Source organism: Mirounga angustirostris, unplaced genomic scaffold (genome assembly GCF_029215605.1).
Source record: "Mirounga angustirostris isolate CCGP_5_RB_7025 unplaced genomic scaffold, mMirAng1.0.hap1 SCAF_13, whole genome shotgun sequence".
In the NCBI taxonomy this organism is placed as follows: Eukaryota; Metazoa; Chordata; class Mammalia; order Carnivora; family Phocidae; genus Mirounga; species Mirounga angustirostris.
In genome coordinates this window covers 27973756-27996002 of record NW_026991721.1, presented here as the reverse complement: position 1 = coordinate 27996002, position 22247 = coordinate 27973756, and the positions used below count along the sequence as shown (strand labels likewise).

General features: G+C 37.4%; 1 protein-coding gene across 1 annotated transcript in view; it reads right to left on the bottom strand.

Moving 5' to 3' along the window:
- Nucleotides 1-1350: 1350 nt before the first annotated feature.
- Nucleotides 1351-22247, bottom strand: part of LOC123858003 (doublecortin domain-containing protein 1-like) — an 86132-nt gene continuing 65235 nt past the window's right edge. Inside the window, exons 16-19 of the mRNA XM_064576720.1 lie at nt 16766-16902; nt 15352-15531; nt 5049-5199; nt 1351-2139 (exon numbers count right to left, since the gene is read on the bottom strand). Coding sequence (XP_064432790.1) covers nt 2012-2139; nt 5049-5199; nt 15352-15531; nt 16766-16902 — 596 coding nt within the window. The 3' untranslated portion in view covers nt 1351-2011. The remainder of the gene's footprint in view (nt 2140-5048; nt 5200-15351; nt 15532-16765; nt 16903-22247) is intronic.

Sequence of the window (22247 nt, the reverse complement as noted above, 5' to 3'; positions counted from 1 at the left end):
TAGAGCGTTGTGTGATATTGCCAATTTTCGCTTCAGGCGTATTCACATGCAACAGTGAAGACTTCACAAGAATTTGCACATTTGATCCAGGGTGAAATTATGCCATTTTCATAGCAAATCAACTTTTCTTTGGCAGCAAAATGATAGGTACTTTTGCACCTAGGAAATGCCTTTGTTTTCAAGGAATTTTGAAAAAATAAAAAAAATAAAAAGTTCTTTGTCTATGGGGATTGTGATCCAGTCATTCTAAGCAGAGGCCCAGCAGGTAAGAATCCTGTTGTCCTGCTTCCTGACCTGAAGCATGTTCCTTAATCTTTCTTATTTTGCCTTTCTTGTTAAAAAAAAGAAAAGGAAAAATGGGGGTCACATGCAATCTTTCTCTCCTATGTGTCACAAAGGCTGTTCTGGGATGCCTTCACATCTCTAACGTTGTACAACAGTGTCGCAAAAGGGCCGATTGCTGTGGATGTAACATGTGAAATTTCACCTCAATGTGCTCTCCTTTTAGTGGTGTTGGAAGCAGCAGGAATTTATTCATGCAGCCCTACTGATTTGTAGACTGGGAGTAAATACTAGGCCTTTTGCAGCGATTACCAAGAGCCCCCCCTCAGTAGACATGATCTACTGCATCACATGAAAGTGGTGGATTGAGGAGTGAGCCAGCTGAGCCATTCTGTACACGCCTAGCCAGGTTGCAATTTATATGCAGGCAGAGCTGTGAGTGACTTTCAGAGGAAGAAAGAGAAGAACAGTTCTCTCGAAATTTTCGACCAGGATGGGAAACCAAGCTCTGCTTTGTCACTGCTATTTAAAACAACAACAACAAAAGATTCTTTCTTCATTGCAGGAAGAAATTAACAGATAAGTATTTCTCTTTTCTTCCTGTACTGTTGCTTTCTAAGATTGCTAAGGATTTCCTTTGATTCCTTATGTGACTTCTTTTTAACAGTGCATAGATCCTTTCTCTAAGTTCTGTTTTGAGGACACAGTCTATGACTCTTGCTTACTGAGCTTAGTCTGAAATTACCCAGGTTCACTTTCATGAACAACATGTTCCGTAGCTGTGCCCCATAAAGAGTTCTGCATTGCTACTACAGGCCAAACTGAAGGGAAAGTGGAGAAGGGAAGATTGATTCACGTGGTATTCAGTGGTCACCAGCCATCTCATTTTTATTCAGTAAATACAGGATTTTAACATGAAGGTTTGGAAAATATGGTGGCTAACCAGAAAAATGTCAGTTTGGGTCAAATTTAGTGTTAGGTGGTCAGTCTATTTTATTATCAAATTACATATATATATATATATATATATATACACACACACACACACACTACTTGACCCCACTAAATTACATATATAAATACATACAATGTATTTATAATAAACAAATATAAATTACACGTGTGTATATGGGTATGTGGGGGTGTGTGTATATATATATATGTGTATGTATATATAAATATAAAATATCACTTGACTGCACTAAATTATTTTTCAATAATAATAGTTTCCTGATTTTTTTTGGAAGAAAGTACACCTGAGATAGTTATTTTACTGACATTATTTTGTCTAGTTTTGTTGTCTTTCCAAGAACATATTTGAGGCATCAAATGCCATTCTATGTAAAAATGTGGAGGGTAATAACTTTTTTGAAAGAACCATGAGAGACTATGGACTCTGAGAAACAAACTGAGGGTTCTAGAGGGGAGGGGGGGGGGAAGGGTTAGCCTGGTGGTGGGTATTAAAGAGGGCACGTTCTGCATGGAGCACTGGGTGTTATACGCAAACAGTGAATCATGGAACACTACATCAAAAACTAATGATGTAATGTATGGTGATTAACATAACATAATAAAATAAAATTAAAAATTAAAAAATTTTTTTTAAAAAGATACTATACAAAATTAAAAAGGATGAATAATTGTCATCTGATCACAAGCATGTGAGTGTACACACGTAGGTTACCCTATGTGCAAAATACAGCACAAAATGCGATGGCTCTCATAGAAATTAACTGTGTAGATGTACTGGAAATTGCAGCTTGTCAGGTTGTGACGCCACGATGTTTGTGGCTTCAGGGCCCTGCTGCCTTCGGATTCTGGCATAATTTGCTCTGACCTCCATCAGTTGCTTTAACTCTGTTAAAAAGATTATTTTGAGAGACATGTCAATGTATTTATAGAAAGTAATTAAAAGTCCAAGACGATGAAAGCCCGAAGATCCCTCAGAAACCCTTGACTCCCACGCTGGACTCTCTCATTACACACTTGACTTGCTTATCACATCAGATACGTGTTAACATTCTTTGGATTTCTACAGAATGGCAGTTCTGGAGAGGGCTTCCTTCCAGACTTGGTACAAAGCCTGAATTGGAGGCTAACCTGGGAGTGGTCTCGAAATTGAACCCAGTGAAAAGACGGGAAACACAGGAGTGAGAACAGTGTTCCAATTCGATGACAACTGGCATAAAGCACTCTTTTAATTTTGTTGGGGGTTTGTGTGAAAGAAACCATTCTAACAGCATCTGATTTGTTTTGCCAAAACAAATCCATTTTTCAAAAACACAGTGTGATTCTTTGATGACTAAACTTTCACATGTTAAATGTTTGCATACTATAGTGCATAAAATAATTTATTATAGAGTGGTTAGTTTTGAAACTCCCAGGCTGCCTTATTTTCTACCACATAGTTAAGCCAGTAGGTCACAGCAAAATTTCGAGTGGAAGATTACTTAAATGTCCCTTCATAAATAAATAAATATGTGGGTGTGTGTGCGTGTAGCATTTCTCTCTTCTTTTTTTAAAACATTCTGAATATTTAGATTTCTACTTAATGATTATTTCTAACTTAATTATTTCAAGAAAAACAATAAATGTCAACTCATATAGTAAAATAAATTTCTGAAGAACAACTTAATTAAAATCTTCTATCAGTCAGATTTCCTAGAATACATATCACCCATGGAAAAGAACTTAGACAATTGGGGAAAACCACTAACCTTTTCACCATGAAGGTAACATGGGAACCTACTTCCAGAGGAAAAGAATCAACTTTCACATCATAGTAATCCATGTGGTCACAGAACTGAAGATGTAAAAATAAATGTTTGTCTACACAGCCTTGTCCTTTGACCACAAATCTAACATGGAGGAAAATGGTAGGGAAAGCAACATTTGCATTTCCTATTTTCTCCCTCTCCTTCATTTTTTCTTGGTAACAAGCTTGCTTCTGGCAAGGGGGCCTACATTTCTCTCTGTGTTTTGGACATCCTTTTGGCCAGTTGCCTGAAGCATACTTAGCTTTATCTATCAGAAAGGCCCAATGAACACAATGAAGCCAGGACGGTAGGGGCCAGGCAAGAGCAGACCATCCCAAGAGTATAAAAGATTAAGCATAAACAATGAAGAAACTGGAAAAGTACCTCCTACTGCACCACTTGTTTGTTTACTATTCAATTGTACTATAATATTTCAGGTGTATTCATATACCTAATTAGATTGAAAACTCTTTTGGGGAAGGAAGCTTGGCTTATATTTCTTTTATAGGGCTACGTAGTTTGGCAACACAGAAAACTGTCAACTAATACTCACTAATGATAAGAACACCATCATTGGTGTGTTCTTCTCAGTACCCACATAATGAGGGTCACCAAGAGCTGGGGTGAGGGGTAATGGTGAATGATGGGGACAACAGCCTACAGAGAATACAAAGATTAGAGACTCTTCCTTGATGTAGGATGGCACTGGAAGCATGTTTGTGGCATCCCTCACAGCAGTGCTAGGCATCCCAATAAATCCTTGTCTTCCTACATTTCAGTCTTTATTCCTAAGCTTTTGTCCTGGGCTAAATGTAAAGATATGATTGCAGCTGTTTTAAAAGGTTCTGGTTTCTGTACCTTACCTATAACATAGTAATAACAGTTTTATGGTGATTTTTAAAAAGAAATAATCTAGTATTAGTTCTTTTAGGGATCCCAGGTAATTCACTCCCTAATCTTTTGATTTCCTTTAAAGTGGTATCATGTTCTTCAGAATTCCTGAAAATTATACCTACCCCCAGAAAGGGGCTTTAAATTCCTCAGGCAAACAGGATACAGGACAAGAATTAGTTTAATAACAAATATATGTTCTTTTCCATTTCTATCATTTCTAAAAGAAAATTAGCAAAGAATAGATAACATAATAAAATGAGCATATACATTCTTATTATTAAAAAAAGAAATCTGCAGGGGCACCTGGGTGGCTCGGTCAGTTAAGTGTCTGACTTTGGCTCAGGTCATGATTTCAGAGTCCTGGGATCAAGCCCCCCATCAGGCTCCCCACTCAGCTCGGACTCTGCTGTCCCTCTCCCTCTGCCCCTCCTCCCTCTGCTCATGCTCTCTCTCTCTCTCTTTCAAATAAATAAATAAATAAATAAATAAATAAATAAATAAATAAAATCTTTTTTAAAAAATCTGCAAACTGTATAGTTGCTATTAATAAACCATTAAGTTTTAAATAACTTGAAAGTAGGAAGTCAACAGAGCCTTCTTTCCTCAGGGTTCATGTTAAGGGAATACCTTCAAATGAGGCCATTTAGAATTTCTGCAAATAAGTCCCTTGGATAAGGCTCAAGACTAACAGAACTTGGAATTCTTGAGTGCAAACAATGTCAACAGTGAGTTTCCAGCACAGAAGTATATAAATTTAATTTTAGTAACATGGAGTAGAAAAGTGTGGAAGAAGATAATTATTAAAAAACATCATGATGGGAAATAAAATTTAGAAAGCTAGCTCCGAGAAACAAACTGAAGGTTTTAGAGGGGAGTGGGGTGGAGGGATGGGTTAATCCGATGATGGGTATTAAGGAGGGCATGTACTGCATGGAGTACTGGGTGTTATATGCAAACAATGAATCATGGAACACTACATCAAAAACTAATGATGTACTGTATGCTGACTAACATAACATAATAAAATTAAATTTAAAAAAAGAAAAAAATTAAAAACAAGAGACTGAATGTTTTAATTCTTCAAAAACTTGATGGAAAAGAGACTGTCCCCCATACCTTTTTGGGTTATAAAGCCATGTCCTGTGGACACGCAGATGACCATGTCTCGCTCTATGTCGTCCCACGAGTGAATTGGTTCTCCACTGGGGGTGTACAGTATTCTGGCTGGGCGGGCCAATTTAAGACGTGAGGAGCAGTCATCCAGCAGCTGAAACACAAAGGGACTGATGTATTGGAATGTGAAATGTCACAACAATAATTAAGTCTTAAAGAATCAACTCCTTTAAGAGAACTATTATCCCAGGTTGAATATTTATTTTACTTGTGATTTTTAGAAAGAGGTATAGAAGGAGTGGGAAGAAGAGCATATAAAAGTTCCCCAAAGTGCTTTAACATGAGGAAATTTCGTGCTCTTAGTGGATTTTTCCTTGTAGTTATATTTCCATGTGGAAGAAGGCTTCTTGCTGTTTAAAAAAAAAAAAACAAACAAAAAAAAGCCTAAATATGAAAGACCCTGGCTTGAGAATCTAGACTTGTCAGAATAGCAGAAAATAATTTTTTTTCAACAAGCAAGGAACCCGAAGGACAAAAGCACTGACCCAGAGGTGGGGAGACCTGGGCCTCTGGCCTCTGTCTGACCTCAGACTAGTCAGGCAACTTCTCTGTGAGAAGAGTCTCTTCAACTATAAAATGAAAGTTTTGATCTAAGACCTCTTTGATTCTATGATTGGGAAGTCTTTTTTTTTTTTTCCTTTTTAACTTGGAAATTTTAAAAACTATCTGTAAGAGCCTTATTCAGTTTCTCTCAATTTTCCTTGAAATATTCATAAAAATACATACACAGATACAAAGTGTCAATGGCATTAGAAAGATTAGTCAACATGTTGCCAAACCCCTAAGGGCAGTTCCATGAAAAAAAAAAAAAAAAGACTTCGCCTGGGTGGCTCAGTCGTTAAGCGGCTGCCTTCAGCTCAGGTCATGATCCCAGGGTCCTGGGATCGAGCCCCGCGTCGGGCTCCCTGCTCCGCGGAAGCCTGCTGCTCCCTTTCCCTCTCCCCCTGCTTGTGTTCCCTCTCTCGCTGTGTCTCTCTCTGTCAAATAAATAAATAAAATCTTAAAAAAAAAAAAAAAAAGACAGAATAATAAATGCAAGGAGGAGGAAAATAGAAGTTTCTACACACTTGTCTGTGACTTTTTCCTCCCATATATGCCAAATGCCTGTTCCTCCAAAATGCAGGAGCCAGGTCCACACGAGCCCCAGAGATAGATCTATTTAAGGGTTACAATTCACGACAATGCGGCCTGGCAGGGGGCAGAACTGGGCACATTAATGACACCTTGCATATGGAAAATGAATCAATAATGTGGACAAGATAAGACAGTGATGAGACAATGCAATCAGAGAGTACAGATTTCACCCACTACTTTGGGCAAGGGATGTAAATCGAATTGAATAAGGGTTGAAATTACCCAAGAATACATTCCCTTCTGTAGATCTTCAGAGAAGAGCAGTAGGAGAGTGGTCTCAAATGCAGCCCCAGCCGTCCTGCTAGGTAAGAGCCAGTCAGCAGCACTCTGACTCCATACTGTGCATATGAACCAGCCCGGGGATTTCAGATTCAGTAGAGGATCCTGACAGCTCCCAAGTCAAAATTTAGGGCAACCAAAGGGAACTAATCTATCCTGTCTTCTGTCAAAAGATCTCTCCTTGTATAAGGGGGTATAGATAAAAAATTAACAACAGCAACAATATGAGGCTTGTGAAAGTATTCTACAACATAAAAAGCTGTGTTTTACACTATACTCAAGGTGAAGAGTTAGAAAAAGATTTACAGCAGGAATACATTTTAGAGAATAGCTGTATTGGGTTTTCCCAAAATTCAATAAAATATGACTTCTGTAAACACACACACACACACACAGAAATGAGATGACAGCAGTTTAAAGGAAAGAGGTATCACTGAGGTATGGGCAGACATGATGACGATGACAGTGATGATGATGATGATGGCAACAATAACAGCAGTTAACATTAATTGACACATTTCTATGGGATAGAAACTTTTCTAGAAGTTTCCAAGGACAATCTGATTTCATTTCCTGGAAAGAATTATTATCTTCATTTTATTGATGACAAAACTGGAGAACAGAGATTAAATATCTTAACCCAGGTCACACAGCTAGTAAGAGAAGGAACAGGGTTTCAAACTGGGATGAATAGAGAGCTAAATGAAAAGAGGAGAGAAGGTAAGGAAATAAAAGACTCAATAGTAGAATTAAAATCTGTCTTGAAAGCAGAAAAAGAGCAGACTGAATATTGTAGAAAATCAAATCAGTATTAGGAAGGACTAAGTTGAGAAAATCTCATAGGATATAGAGAAAGCAGAAGACATAAATTTTATGAGAGAAAAGTTAAACATCTGGAATGTCAAGACATCAGATATTAAACCTATACATTATTGGTGTTACTGGAGAGGAATTCAGAATAAATTAAACTTAAGCAACTATCAAGAAAGAAAAAATTGAAGGAAACTTTCCTGTCCCAAACAAAGACCCATGTCTTCAGACCAAATAGGCTAACTCAGGACAAGGCAAAGTTAATGAAAAAAATGATTAACACTTAAATATAATTGAGTTGAAAAGTATGAATTTCAGACACAGTGGAAAATTCAGTTTTATTTAGACCTGTTTTCTGCAAAAATGAATGCCAAAGAAAATGGAATAAAATATGAAGTTTTTAGGAGAAAAGGTTTTAACATAAGAATTCTGTATCCACCTGAATTATTACTTTTGGTTACAGGGAACAAAAGATATCCTCATGCATACAAAAGCTCAGAAAACATATCACCCACATACATTTCAGATTATTAAGGAATGAATGAAATTCCTTCACTATGGGAAAGTCATAATATGAAATGACTAATTGTAAGCAGTGAGGCCACTAGAACATGATATAACTGCTACAAAAAAATGGTTAGAAAATAAATGAATTAAAAATTTTAAAGTCTTCATAGAGAAAAAAATAAAGTAAAAATGCAAAGCATGATCAGAAAGGGACATGGGCAAGGAAAAGAAAACTAAAGCATTCCAACTTTCTAGTTATTCATGAGGTCAAAAGATGCTGTTTTTTGTTTTCCTTTGTTAAGAACATTTATTTTTATGATTATAACCAATGCAATAAAACCTAAAGTCAGAATAAGAGAAATAGTTCATCTAAAAGAATAAACAAAATCATCATGTGAACTTAATATGATTTTATTCTTAGAAAATTTATGTGAATCAAATAAAATATTAATAACAAGAGAAAAATGTTTAATAAAGTGTCCAAGCACAAAATAAATCATAAAACATTGATGGCTTTTTTTGTTCACAAAAATAAGCATTTAGAAAATAAAATCGGGGGAAATCCATTCTAACAGCAAAACCAATTAGGAATGACAATTACTTTAAAATGTGAGATGTGGGGCTCCTGAGTGGCTAAGTTGGTTAAGGGTCTGACTCTTGATTTTGACTCAGGTCATGATCTCAGGGTCATGAGGTCAAGTCCCACATGGAGCTCCCCACTCAGCACGGAGTCTGCTTGAGATTCCCTCTCTCCCTCTCCTTCTGCCCCTGCCCTGCCCACCTCCCATGCACTCTCTCTCTCTCTTTCTCTCTCTCTAAAATAAGTAAATAAATTTTTTAAAAATTACAAACTTTCAGTGAAGGACAAAAAAAGGCATATACATGTATACACACACACAAACACACACACACACAAAATGATGCCACAGAATTCAATCTGGCTGTGAAAATTGAATATCATAAAAGGTGTTGAGTTTTATGAAATTAATAGCCTAATACAATTACAGTCAAAACCCCTGCAGGATGATTTTCAGGTGTTGAAATGTAATTCCAAAATTCATCTATAAGCATCAACATGCAAGGATATTCAAGTAAAATTTGAAAACAAAGTACAATAGGCAATTTCTATCAGATATTAAAATATAATATAAAGCTATAATAATTCAAGAAGTATTAGATACATTAGATTGTTTAAGAGCAGAAGCTAATTGAAAATTTAGTATGTTATAACGTTTGTATTCCAACTCAGCTGGGATTAGTCAGTAAGTAGGGCTGAGATAATAATTTTAAGCCAACAAGTAAAGCAGAGAAGTAGCTTCATTCAAATTTTACACTAGAAGAGAGTTTCACACAGTTTAAAAAGTAAAAGAGAAAAACAAAATTATAAAAAATTTGAAGAAAATCTGATGAATCTTTTTATGATCTCAGGATAGTAAAAGACTATCAGAACATTTAAGAGCAAAGAACAAACTTTTAAAATATATTAATTTCTGTACATTAAAAAAAAACCATAGACACAATGGCAAATTGGAAATTTGTTACAATAAATCTGATAGAGTTACATGTAATAGGGCTGATTGCTTTAAAAAAGGAAACCTCATATCAGTGTGAAAAATACGTCCAATAGAAAAATAGCAAAAGAATTTAACAGGAAATTCACAGATGACTAATAAATGATAAATCAAGTCAAATCTGGGCGCCTGGGTGGCTCAGTTGGTTAAGCGACTGCCTTCGGCGCAGGTCATGATCCTGGAGTCCCTGGATCGAGTCCCGCATTGGGTTCCCTGCTCGGCAGGGAGTCTGCTTCTCCCTCTGACCCTTCCCCCTCTTATGTGCTCTCTCTCATTCTCTCTCTCTCAAATAAATAAATAAAATCTTAAAAAAAAAATCAAGTCAAATCAAATCAAATCAAAATAACTTCTAGAAACAATTAAAGACATATAAACGAAAGCATGGATATAACATTCCCTCCTGTCAAAGCTGCAAATACATGTTTCTAAATGACTGCATTTAGCATTGTTAACACCTCATGTATACAACAGGTAGGTAGAAACTCTCATTCACTATTGGCAACAGCTACCAAAATTCTCAAGCATGTTTACATAATTTGATGGAGCAATCCTTCTAAGAATTTATTTGGGGGAAATAATCAGAAAATTAAATGCATTTATATGTATATTATATTTTATATATATTATATTATATATCATATGATTTTATATATATCCATTGGAACATGCTTTATGACAGCAAAAAATTAGAAACAACCAAAATGGAAAACAATAGAAAACTGAATGAATAAATAATAATCTGTCCATTTGATAGAAGATTACCATGCCATTAAAAATAATTCTTTTCGGGCGCCTGGGTGGCTCAGTTGGTTAAGCGACTGCCTTCGGCTCAGGTCATGATCCTGGAGTCCCTGGATCGAGTCCCGCATCAGGCTCCCTGCTGAGCAGGGAGTCTGCTTCTCCCTCTGACCCTCCTCCCTCTCATGCTCTCTGTCTCTCTCTCTGTCTCAAATAAATAAATAAAATCTTTAAAAATAATAATAATAATTCTTTTCTTAAAGAATATTAAGTATATGGGGGAAAAGTTACAATAATAACGCAGGTTGCAAAATTATATATACCATGGGATCTGCTATAATCACAATGGCAGAAATAATTTATAACTATATAGCAACCATAGAAACATATCCACTAAAATTGTAACTGGTTATTTATGGATGATAGAACTTTCATTTCCTTCTTTGCCCTTTTTTCTTTTTCTAATTTTAATTCAGTGACTACATGTTTTTACATAATTCGAAAGCAGAACAAATGTTATTCAAATAATCAAAAACTTCATAGAGATTACATTTGATTCACATGGTTTTTCTTTGTGATTTTTCTAAATTTTCCATAACAATAGTCACTGTCCTAGTCTGCTCAAGCTGCCAAAATAAATATCATAGACTGGGCAGCTTGAACAACAGAAATTTATTTCTCACAGTTCTGGAAGCTGGGAAATCCAAGAGTAAGGTGGTGGCCGATTCAGTTTCTGGTGACAGATCTCTTCCTGGCTCTTTGCTGTGTCCTCGTATGGTGAGAGAAGTGAGGGCTCTCATTTCCTCTTCTTATGAAGGCCACAAATCCTATCAGGTTAGGGCTCCACCCTTATGACCTCATTTAACCTTAATTGCCTCCTAAAAGCCATATCTCTAAATACAATCACACTGGGGGTTAGGGCTTCAGCATAAAAATTTGGGGATGGGGGGCACAATTCAGTCCATAGCAGTTAGTTTGCTTTTCTGCTTTAAGACAACCAACAACTTATCAACTGGGTTTCTATCTGGGGTGGGAGCAATGGGGAACTGTCCTAAAATATGTATGGATAGGTCTCCAGGAAAAACTCTTGCAGCTTGAAAAGATCCTACATAAAGGTAATTCTTACATTTTTTCCCAACTTTACCACTAAAGTGTCACTATTTTATTTATGAAGATGTGTGTGCTGTTTATAATTAGAAAAATGAATGTTATTTAATAAAAAATATATGCTAAATGCAAAATATGAATTAAACATATAGCTATTTCTCTTGGTTTTCACAAAGATCTATTTACATGAGACAAAGTGAATGAGTTCACAAAATTCTTTTAAAAATAAATGTGAAGGGGCGCCTGAGTGGCTCATTCGTTAAGCGTCTGCCTTCAGCTCAGGTCATGATCCCAGGGTCCTGGGATCGAGCCCTGCATTGGGCTCCCTGCTCGGCGGGAAGCCTACTTCTCCCTCTCGCACTCCCCCTGCTTGTGTTTCCTCTCTCGTGTGTCTCTCTCTGTCAAATAAATAAACAAAATCTTTAAGAAAAATAAAAAATAAAAATAATTGTGAAATAAGGCATTTTCAGTACAAACAGGCTCTAAAATATCTAGTCAGCTCATGACTTTCAGTGACATTCTTAATTCCTAGTTTTTCACATGTGTCTAAACTTACTCAGGTATCTTCTTTACAATGGGTCATCTAAATCATATGTTTATAATTTCTGCAATAACAAAAGCTCATAATAAAGGAACAACATTCGGGCGCCTGGGTGGCTTAGTTGGTTGGGTGACTGCCTTCAGCTCAGGTCATGATCCTGGAGACCCGGGATCGAGTCCCGCATCGGGCTCCCTGCTCAGCAGGGAGTCTGCTTCACCTTCTGACCCTCCCCTCTCTCATGCTCTCTCTATTTCATTCTCTCTCTCAAATAAATAAATAAAAAATCTTTAAAAAAATAAAAAATAAAAAAAAAATAAAGGAACAATGTTCTGTGCACAGTTCCTTACTGACAATCTATTTTGGGGGTTTAGTCTTCAGAGACTAGTCTTCTCAGGATGGGGCACACGGGCATCACAGAACTACTGCAGACTCCCTGCCGGCGTGAGGTACTCGCCTGGACAAATCAGAAGGACCCATTTCCCATGCTTTCGGCTTCTGCTTATGCATGGGGAACTGTGTGTGGCAGAGAGAACACACTGGTTTTGAGATGCTACAGAATCAAAGAGATGTTGAAGGGATGGGAGAAGACAGACGCTTCAGGACCATAGAAGGAGAGGCTGGGCAACCATAAATCAGAGAAAGATGCCGGCCCTGAGAAAAGAGCCACTAACCCTGGAGAGGGAGCCGCCTTAGTGCCCTGATGACAGATGAGCCTGCGCCGGTTGGAGATGAGAGGTGCTCCAGCAACGTTCAAAGAGTGGGTAGGAATAATGTGGTTAAATCATCCAGAATGGCCACAGCAGTGAGAGAAGCAGAGAGAAAGTCCTCATTACAGGGGATTCAAATACCATCTGGGGGTTTTAGTACAGAAAGCCGAGTGAAGCACTTTGAAATGTGTTCTGTTCCTCATTTCTCTGGTAAAAGTACCAACCATTGAAATGGAGTTTCTTTGCAACTGGTGGGGTTCGCCAGACTCCCCAGTGAAATCTGAGTCCTACTCTTCCTCTTGTCTATTTGTTTCACATGTAGTCCACTCTCCAGATGTATTCTTTATAGCCTGATAGCCTGAACAGAAACATTTCTAACTGAACACAAAGGATCTCATGCAAGTCCCCAAATACAAAAACAGACAGCATGGAAAAGAAAAGGATATCAGAAAGAACATTAAAAAAAATAATAATAAAGCAAAGGAAGAAACAAAACGCAGAAAATTTCTAGACATTTCCTAAGTATCTTTCTACATACTGAGACCATATTAATCTCCGTAACACATTGCTTATACCATGCCATCACCTTATTCAGAAAAAGCTAGTGGCTTAAGTACTTTACTCTGGGATAGTGTAATGGCCTGAACTGTGTCCTCCCCAAAACTCATAGGGTGAAGCCCTAACCCCCTGATACGCTTGTATTTGGAGAAAGGTCCTTTAAGGAGGTGATTATGATTAAATGAGGTCATAAGGGTTGGGCACTCATATAACAGGACTGTGGCCTTATTAGAAGAGGATGAGGCACTAGAGGTCTCTCCCTCCACATATGCACAGAGGAAAGGCTATGTGACGACACACAGTGATGAGGTGTGGCCATCCACAGGCCGGAGAGTCCTTTTCAGAAACCAACCCTGCTGGCACCTTATCTTGGACTTTCCAGCCTCTAGGACTGTGAGAAGTAAATTTCTGTTGTTTAAGCCACCCAGCCTGTGATATTTTGCTATGGCAGCCCACGGAGACTAATATAGATAGCACGCGGTGTCCACCATATACTTCTAAACTCTCTCTCCAGTAGTATGTGTCTCTCCCTATTTCTGAGTCCAAGCACTATCTATGTCATACGATTTATGAATCCTAACAACCATACCTTTGTGTTCAGTGCGCCTCATCCTTATTAATGCTTTTTCTGAAACATTAAGATACTGAGTCTTACCCATTTCTCAAGTTTCATCAGAGGTCCTGATTGATTCCTCTGTGGAGCCTTTCTCCTTCACCCCAGGTGGGCAGTGTTCCCCTCCTCTGAACTCCTACTGAACTTCCTGCCTGCACTACTAATTTGACCTTTATCACATGCTGTTAGTACTTCTCTGAGAGCAATGTCAGATCCCCTAGCTAACACATTTTTCTTACAATCTGTATTCATCATTACAAAATATGGAACACAGAGAAAAACACACAAGAAAGAAATACTACCTTTATTAGCTCACCAACACTCAGACCATCTGGTAAATACTTTCAAAAACTAAAATACTTTGTCTTCTGTTCTAAGCGTATGCATGTATATATACAGAATCCAACTCCACATGCTTTATGTTATGCTTCTTTGACTTAGTCTGGAACATCGACAATAGTCATTATTCTTTCCAGAGTTGATTTTAATTGAGTCATAATATTCTATCCTATGTACCATAATTCATTTAACCAACTCCCTATTGATGACTGTTTAAATTATTTCTAATGTATCTGTGCTATAAATACCCTGTGATAAATATTCCTACCAAACAATCTTTGCATAAATTCATTAAAAATCCCTGGGATAAAGTTCTAGAACTCTTCTGAGGTGCACCTCCTACTCTATGCGCCCTTATGAGCTTCCATGAACTCCTCCAGGTCAGTCTACTGCCCTGTCTCGCCTTCCCTCCAACCAAAATCTCATTTTTATACGACTTCCTCTTGGCCCAGAAAAATCATATGAAAACATTTCACAAAATAAAAAAAAAGCCAATTATTTGAGATACCACCACAAGATAAGACTTTTAAAAAGTCTATCAAAATCCATTTATTGGTTGCCTAAAGTTTTATGTAAAGACTAAGGCAAAATGTCAAATTTTAGGACTATTTATTTATTTATTTATGAGAGAGAGAGAGAGAGAGAGAAAGAGAGGGCACAAGCCAGGAGAGGAGCAGAGGGAGAGGGACAAACAGACATGAGGCTCCATCTCACAACCCTGAGATCACGACCTGAGCCAAAATCAAGAGTCAGAGGCTTAACCGACTAAACCACGCAGGCACTCCGACTACATCCTTGATATTACAAAAATAAATGAACTGCTACTCATCATTTCCTTAGTCAGTGTTTTAACTTTGGAAAGTGGAAAGTTTGCCGCAGTTCCAGGACTCTGGGTAGTAAGAATATGATTAGGTTTTTCTCTAAGAATACTGTTGTTTTCTCTCCAGAAAACATACCTAGTGAATAATTCCTGAGGGGGAAATAAATTACTCTTTTGTGAATCGGGTTTTAAACACAACAGGAAAACTATTTACTCTTTTAAAGTTTAGATTTTCCTCTTCGGCTACAGTGGATTTAATTATCATTGGTTCCTCCCGGCCAAGTGTCATATTCTTAGTCACACACACGTCAGACAGCATTGAGCTCGTTTAATCATTATATCCACATAAGCTCATTTAATCATTATATCCACCCTGTGAGGAAAGTAATATTCCCATTTTACAGATGAGAAAATGAGGTTTAGAGAGGTAAAATAATTTGCCTAACCTTACAATCTACAAGTGCCAGAGCTGGGATTTGAATGCAGGCGTTATGAAGCAATAGCCTTTCACTCTAGATTTACCTCTGAAATGGTTTTGCCCCAGGCGTAAGTGCCATCTTCAGGTCTGCCTCCATTTAGATGAATCCATACTCGTTTTGCATCCGGCTGCTGATAGACACTGCAGTACCTGCGTGCAGGATGTGTCGTTTCAACTGGAGAATTCCTCTTGACTTGCAGTTCTTGAACTGCAGAAAGGTGCGCCTGGTAAGAAAAGCCCAGGGAACACCGGGGTTAGAGAACTGCCTGGCTAGTGTGTGTACGGAGAATGTGATGAAAACAGAAATACTTAAAATTGCAAATTATATTTTAAAAATCGTAGGAAGTGTATTACCCTCTCCTGTCACTGACTCTTCGGTACATTCCCCTTGCTTCCATGAGTCACCAAAGGCAATAATAACCATTAGAGTAATAATAATAAGGTACTTATTTTGGCAAAACACTTAACTTTCATTTATAATTTGGAAAAATGAATGGAGATGTGTTTTTGGACTTCTGTGTGGTGTTTCTCCTACTGAGCAATTTCTCTGCATCTAACAAATGAGTTTTTGATTAGAATCACAACATCTTTTTCTTTAACCAAGAAATGCTTAAGGGAATGTGCACGACTGTTGTTTGAGTCTTCACTCTCTGTCTTTTAAAATACAGCAGCCACCCTTATACTTTGCCAGCTCCCTGCCAGGCAGCTTTTCATCCTATTTCAAGCATGTCCAGTTCAATGCTTTGCATTCATTCCCTGGTCAGTGATTTATCCTTCTCAGCTTGGCAAGAAGTCATACTTCTAGCAATGTCAATTTCTTTTTTCTAGTAACCTTGACTTGGGCACACGCCTAAGATTTAGATTGAACACATTTCACGATTTGAGAAACCCTATTAAATAAGAACATATCATTTTGATGAAAAACTTCACAAAGCAAAAAGTTTTCCCAGGTCTCTATCCCCAATCCTCTCTCAACAGCTGACCTTTCTCTTCTTGACTTTTTTATGTCTGGCAATCCTGACTGATTAACCAATTGGACTGAAACTGCTTTTTGAATTCCTCACTCCTGAATGTCTCCATTGCAATTAGTATTTTGCTCCTTGCTCTTTCTACGTATTGAGACATACCCTTAGGAGTGATGAGCAATGAAGCCATAAGGCTCAACTTGACTACACTTATTATAATTACCTTTGTACATATCCACTGGGCCTTTTTCTCTTCTTTGCTAAGATCATAATTTCTGGTCTCCATTCAAACAAAACAGACTTTCATACGAGCTGGCTGTCTTTTAGATAACTACTCTCCAAATGCCAACTCAATGCTTGGCATATGCTTATGTGGTCATAACTGACCAGATGCTGGGGATATATTAATAGCATAATTTTAAAATTCAATACTATACTTTTAAAACCTTATTAAAGAGGCAGTCTTTAATGTCTGGAGTCCTGAAGAACATACCTCTGTATGTCTTATGAGTTCCTTGAGTTTAATTTCCTCTTGAGTCTGCTCAGTCCAGCCTCCCTCCACCACCACTGGCTGCACGGGGCTTTTGTTGGGAACCATGGCGGCTGGCTGACGTGCTGTTACTCGCCGCCCTGGGGAAAGAAGTCCCTGGTAATGTTGCTTCTGAAGATGGGCTTTCGGATTTCAAATAAATTGGTTTGGCGTTCTATGCATAAATCATTCCACTTGGGAGCATAGGCTAAAATACTAAATATATCATAAAAGCAAAGATGCCTAAAGTAATAATATCTAACAATGCCTCTTCATATGGGAGCTTGAGGCTTCCAATAGCCAGGATATGCATATTCACTGTACAGATGGAAAAGAAAGATAACATGCTGAATTCCACACTGGCCCCGGCCTCTCCTGCATGATATGGTTCAGTGGTAATTTAGTCAAATGGAATCCATGACCTATATAGCCCATCATCTCTTCCAGTCATGGAACATATGTTTTGTTCTCTTCACTAATAATAAGCCTTTCCCCAACAATTAGCTTAGCAGCCTGGGGATTAAGTAATTCTAAAATAATATTAACCCAAGAGACAGGAGGCCTTTTTTTCTATCTAATAATACCCTCAAGCATGATTAGTTTCTGACACCTCTGCTGTGCCCTTTAGGTTGTTAAAAAGCTGTGGTAAGAGAAAATATTTATTGGAATACTGTACTCCAAAGAATAATAGGCATAATTTAATAAGTGTGTTGATTTGAATGTGTGCATTCTTTCAACTAGTCCACTTAAAATCATTATAAGAGAGATTTAAAAATCATACTTATGAAATTGTTTTCTTTTTCCATGTTGAAGATAAACTCACACTGAATCTCATACTGATCTCTAAACTTCTTAAGTAAAAATAATGCTTTCTTTCGCATGTTCCTTCTAGAAACTTATGGTGAGCCCCAGCTATCAGTCAGGTGTTGTGCTAGATAAGGCTAATACAAACATGTTCAAGATTTAGTCCTTGTCTCAAGTTTGGTGGGGAAGGCAGATGTCAAGGAAATGATTGAGCACATTTCACGATTTGAGAAACCCTATTAAATAAGAACATATCATTTTGATGAAAAACTTCACAAAGCAAAAAGTTGTGCTGCACCAGAGAAGTACAGGATCTATATAAAAGCATCTAACAGGGGCCACTGCCCTAGTCTGAAGTGCCAGAGAAGACTTCTTTGCGAAAGTAACGCTGAAGTGGATAAAATAATAGAAATACTAACACGAGGGGCGCCTGGGTGGCTCAGTAGTTAAGCATCTGTCTTTGGCTCAGGTCATGATCCCAGGGTCCTAGGATCGAGCCCCACATCAGGCTCCCTGCTCAGTGGAGAGTCTGCTTCTCCCATTCCCTCTGCCTCTCTCCCCAGCTTGTACTCTCTCTCTCAAATAAATAGATGAAATCTTAAAAAAAAAAAAAATGTTAACATGAAGTTGAGTCCTAATTTTGTTGCCAAGGGAGTCTTAGTATGCAGATTTTCAGAACCACAACTACAAACAAAACTCTTCGAAAACAACTTAGTATTTGCAGAGAATAAAGCATCTGCACTCTTGTAAGCTCAAGTTTGTGGAAACAGATCCAGCAATAAAAATAAATGGCAGCAATGACTTTTCAGGGGAACCAGAATTCTACATACATAATAAGCATTCTATGCAATTTATGGATGTGGAGAAAACATAATTGAATCAGTCAGCCAATGAATTACAGTGGCAATGCCTCAATAGCCAAACTGTGGAAAGAGCCAAGATGTCCATCGACAGATGAATGGATAAAGAAGATGTGGTATATATATACAATGGAATATTATGCAGCCATCAAAAGGAATGAGATCTTGCCATTTGCAACGACGTGGATGGAACTGGAAGGTATTATGTTGAGCGAAATAAGTCAAACAGAGAAAGACATGTATCATATGACCTCACTGATATGAGGAATTCTTAATCTCAGGAAACAAACTGAGGGTTGCTGGAGTGGGGGGTGGGGTGGGAGGGATGGGGTGACTAGGTGATAGACACTGGGGAGGGTATGTGCTCTGGTAAGCGCTGTGAATTGTGCAAGACTGTTGAATCTCAGATCTGTACCTCTGAAACAAATAATGCAATATATGTTAAGAAAAAAAAAAAAAAAAAAAGAAGAAGAAGGTAGCAGGAGGGGAAGAATGAAGGGGGGAAATCGGAGGGGTAGACGAACCATGAGAGACGATGGACTCTGAAAAACAAACAGGGTTCTAGAGGGGAGGGGGGTGGGAGGATGGGTTAGCCTGGTGATGGGTATTGAGGAGGGCACGTTCTGCATGGAGCACTGGGTGTTATGCACAAACAATGAATCATGGAACACTACATCTAAAACTGATGATGTAATGTATGGGGATTAACATAAGAATAAAAAAAAAGAGTATAGAAGAATAAAAGAAAAAAGTATTTGAATAAAAAAAAAAAAGAGTTACAGTGGCAATGCCATTAGGTTATGTGCTTTGGGGAAGACCACAGTCGTACGAGAAAAATGCGTAACACAATTTACCCAAATACAGTTTTTAGCCTACTCTATTCATAAAGTGCAGAAAACATTAATTTATGACACATAAATATTTTATTTATAGGGCCTTTTGAACACTAAAACTTTGCTCAACTAAAGAGAGCTCAGCAATAGTTTATCATTTACACTCTTAAGAGCCAAGATTTGAATGTAGGAAAAGAGCAAAAGCCATAATGCATTATTCGTTTTTTGTCAACTTGCTTCTAATGGTCTTAAAAAAAATGAATGCATTTGCACTATAATTTTCTTAAAGAGACATAATTTCATCACAAAAGGTTTTGGTTCGGGGAAAAATGTTCACAACAAACTATTCATGTAGGTAAGAATACAAATTGAAACCAAGCACAAATGTATTGATTAAATTATTTTTATTTTCTTATTACATTCTCCATATATCCTATTTTATTTCATATGAGATCTGGGGAAAGTAATGATAATAGCTAACAATTAATGGGGAAAACCAGAGAATGTGAGTGCTTTGCTGTCTTTCAAACTATAAATCTCACGCCCACACCCCTCCCTTGATCAGAGACCCACTCTGTTTCAGCATTATCTATGCCTGGGAGGGTAAGTCCATCTCATTTGAGGTTTTAGTTGGCAAATCCTTTTAGCTCTCACACTAAATAAAATACTCCACCATTGTCTTTATATGTAACAACGGTGATATTTTGGCCTAATCTGCCATTTCTTCATTTCATTGATCAGTTTTTAAGACCCCAAGTCAGAAAATGGGCTGCCTTCCTAGGAACCCTTATTCTAATATTTATTGAGTATTTATTATGTGCTATGCATGAAGTAAATACTTGACATTTGTTACTTCCTCATAAAAACCCTACAAAGTTATTACTAGTATTGTGATTAATATTAGCAGTGGCCATACTTACAAATGTAATGTAAAATCAGCTTGGCACAGTACTTTATATATGCTTAATAAACATTTGTTGTATTCACCAATGGCTATAATAACGGAAAATAATCTACTTAGCCACTATTTATACCTCCCATACCTCCTCTTTCATCCAGTCCTCAAGAAGCTCATCATCCAACAGGGATTGCAGTTAACTGAATTTTGACTTCTTCTTATTTATCTTCATAATCCCAACAACTAGAAAAGTTCTTCCTCAGAGTAGGTATTTTATATGTATGTATTGAATTTACATTTAATAACAGAAAATGCAACAGTTTGTCAGTGGAGACAAGATTTATCTTAGCACTAAATTCTAAGAGAAATTTCATTAATGCATTCCTTCATAATGGACATCATCTGACATCTACCAACAGTGATATTGCAGATGATACCAACTGAACTTTAAATGCTTTTTTTTTTATAAATGCTTTTTTAATACTTAATTATAATAAAAGCTGAAGACATGATATAAAATCAGAATATGGTAAAGGCAGCTCTGCTTGGTGCTATTTTCAGTATGTTGCTTTTTATTGATTTAATTTGATACAGGAATAGACCATAGAAAACTCAGTGGAAAGAATGGTTGAAATTCCATTCATTCTTTAATTCATTCTACAAGTATTCACAGTGCAAATAAGAAGGTAGTAGAATTTATAATGTAACATAGGAAAGACAGTCACATGACCAGGTAATTATATTAATGTAATAACGATTATCATGGGGGAAGCTCAAGGTATGATAAACCACATTATTCCTAACATGGAAAAGGGAAGGCTTTTAGGAAGAAATAATAAGTAAGCTGAAAACTATTTAATCAGTAGAAGCAATCCAAAAGGACAAGGAGAGAAAAGTTTGAGGCAGAGGAAACCAAATTGTGCCAAAAGCTCAGAGTTAAGAAAGCACCTAATATGTCTCGGGGACTGAAAAACAGTCTGACTGGTGGAGTGGAGAGGACAAGAAAAGAGAGCAGCTTACACAGAACCAGATCATGAAAGACCACATTGAGGAGTTCCATCTTTGTCCTAAAGATAATAGGGAGATTTGAAAGGTTTTATGCCTGGAGTACCATAATATCTTTTGTATTTTTGCCTGATCACTGCACCTTCAGAATGTCACCATTATGCATAGAATAGAAACTACTGTCAAGACTGGAAGCAGGGAGTCAAGTCACAAAGCTGTTCTAGTAATCCAAAGAATAGATGACATTGACTGGAATTTAGATAATACAGTTGGGGATGGAGACTGAATTCATTTGAGAAGATACATTGGAAGCAACAAGACGTACTGATATTTACCTAGGGAAGGTGAGAGAGGGGGAGATGCCAAGGATAACTCCCAGGTTTCTAAGATGGAACACGTGGGGGGATGATGGGTCCACTGCCAGAAGAAATGAAGGAGATACTGGAGTGGTGATATGAAAACTTTAGTTTTGGACATGCCCATGGGACGTTCTAGTGAAAATGTGTAGTAATTGGAATAGTAGACACTACCAGTCATGATAGATGCTTTTCATGTACACCCAATAATTCTTTTGGAAAGAAATGAATAATAGTCATTTCAGCCCAGAGTTCTGTCTAGTGCACTTACAACTAGTTGTGTTGCTTATTGAAGTAAAATTCACATGCTTTTGACAACAGACAGTGTGCATACTTAGGAGTTGAAATCCTGCCATGGCAATTACAGTGCCTGAAACGTATTTCTTTCTAGACTAAAGTCCATAATACTCTGTTTCTCCCCAAAGAATCATCTGGTATCTAAAGTGCTAGGAATAGTATAAGGTCTGGAACCTAAGATTCTGTGACAAAGAGAATGAAAGAGGAGAACAAATATTGCCAATTGATCACTTTGACTATGAATAGCATATCTTATGCTGACTAACATGAAGAAGCCCTTCTGAGATATTAATATTGAACTTTGAAAAATTCAGTACTTCCTCACTCAGATTATAAAATAAACAAACAGGGGCGCCTGAGTGGCTGTCTGTTAAGCTTCTGCCTTCAGCTCAG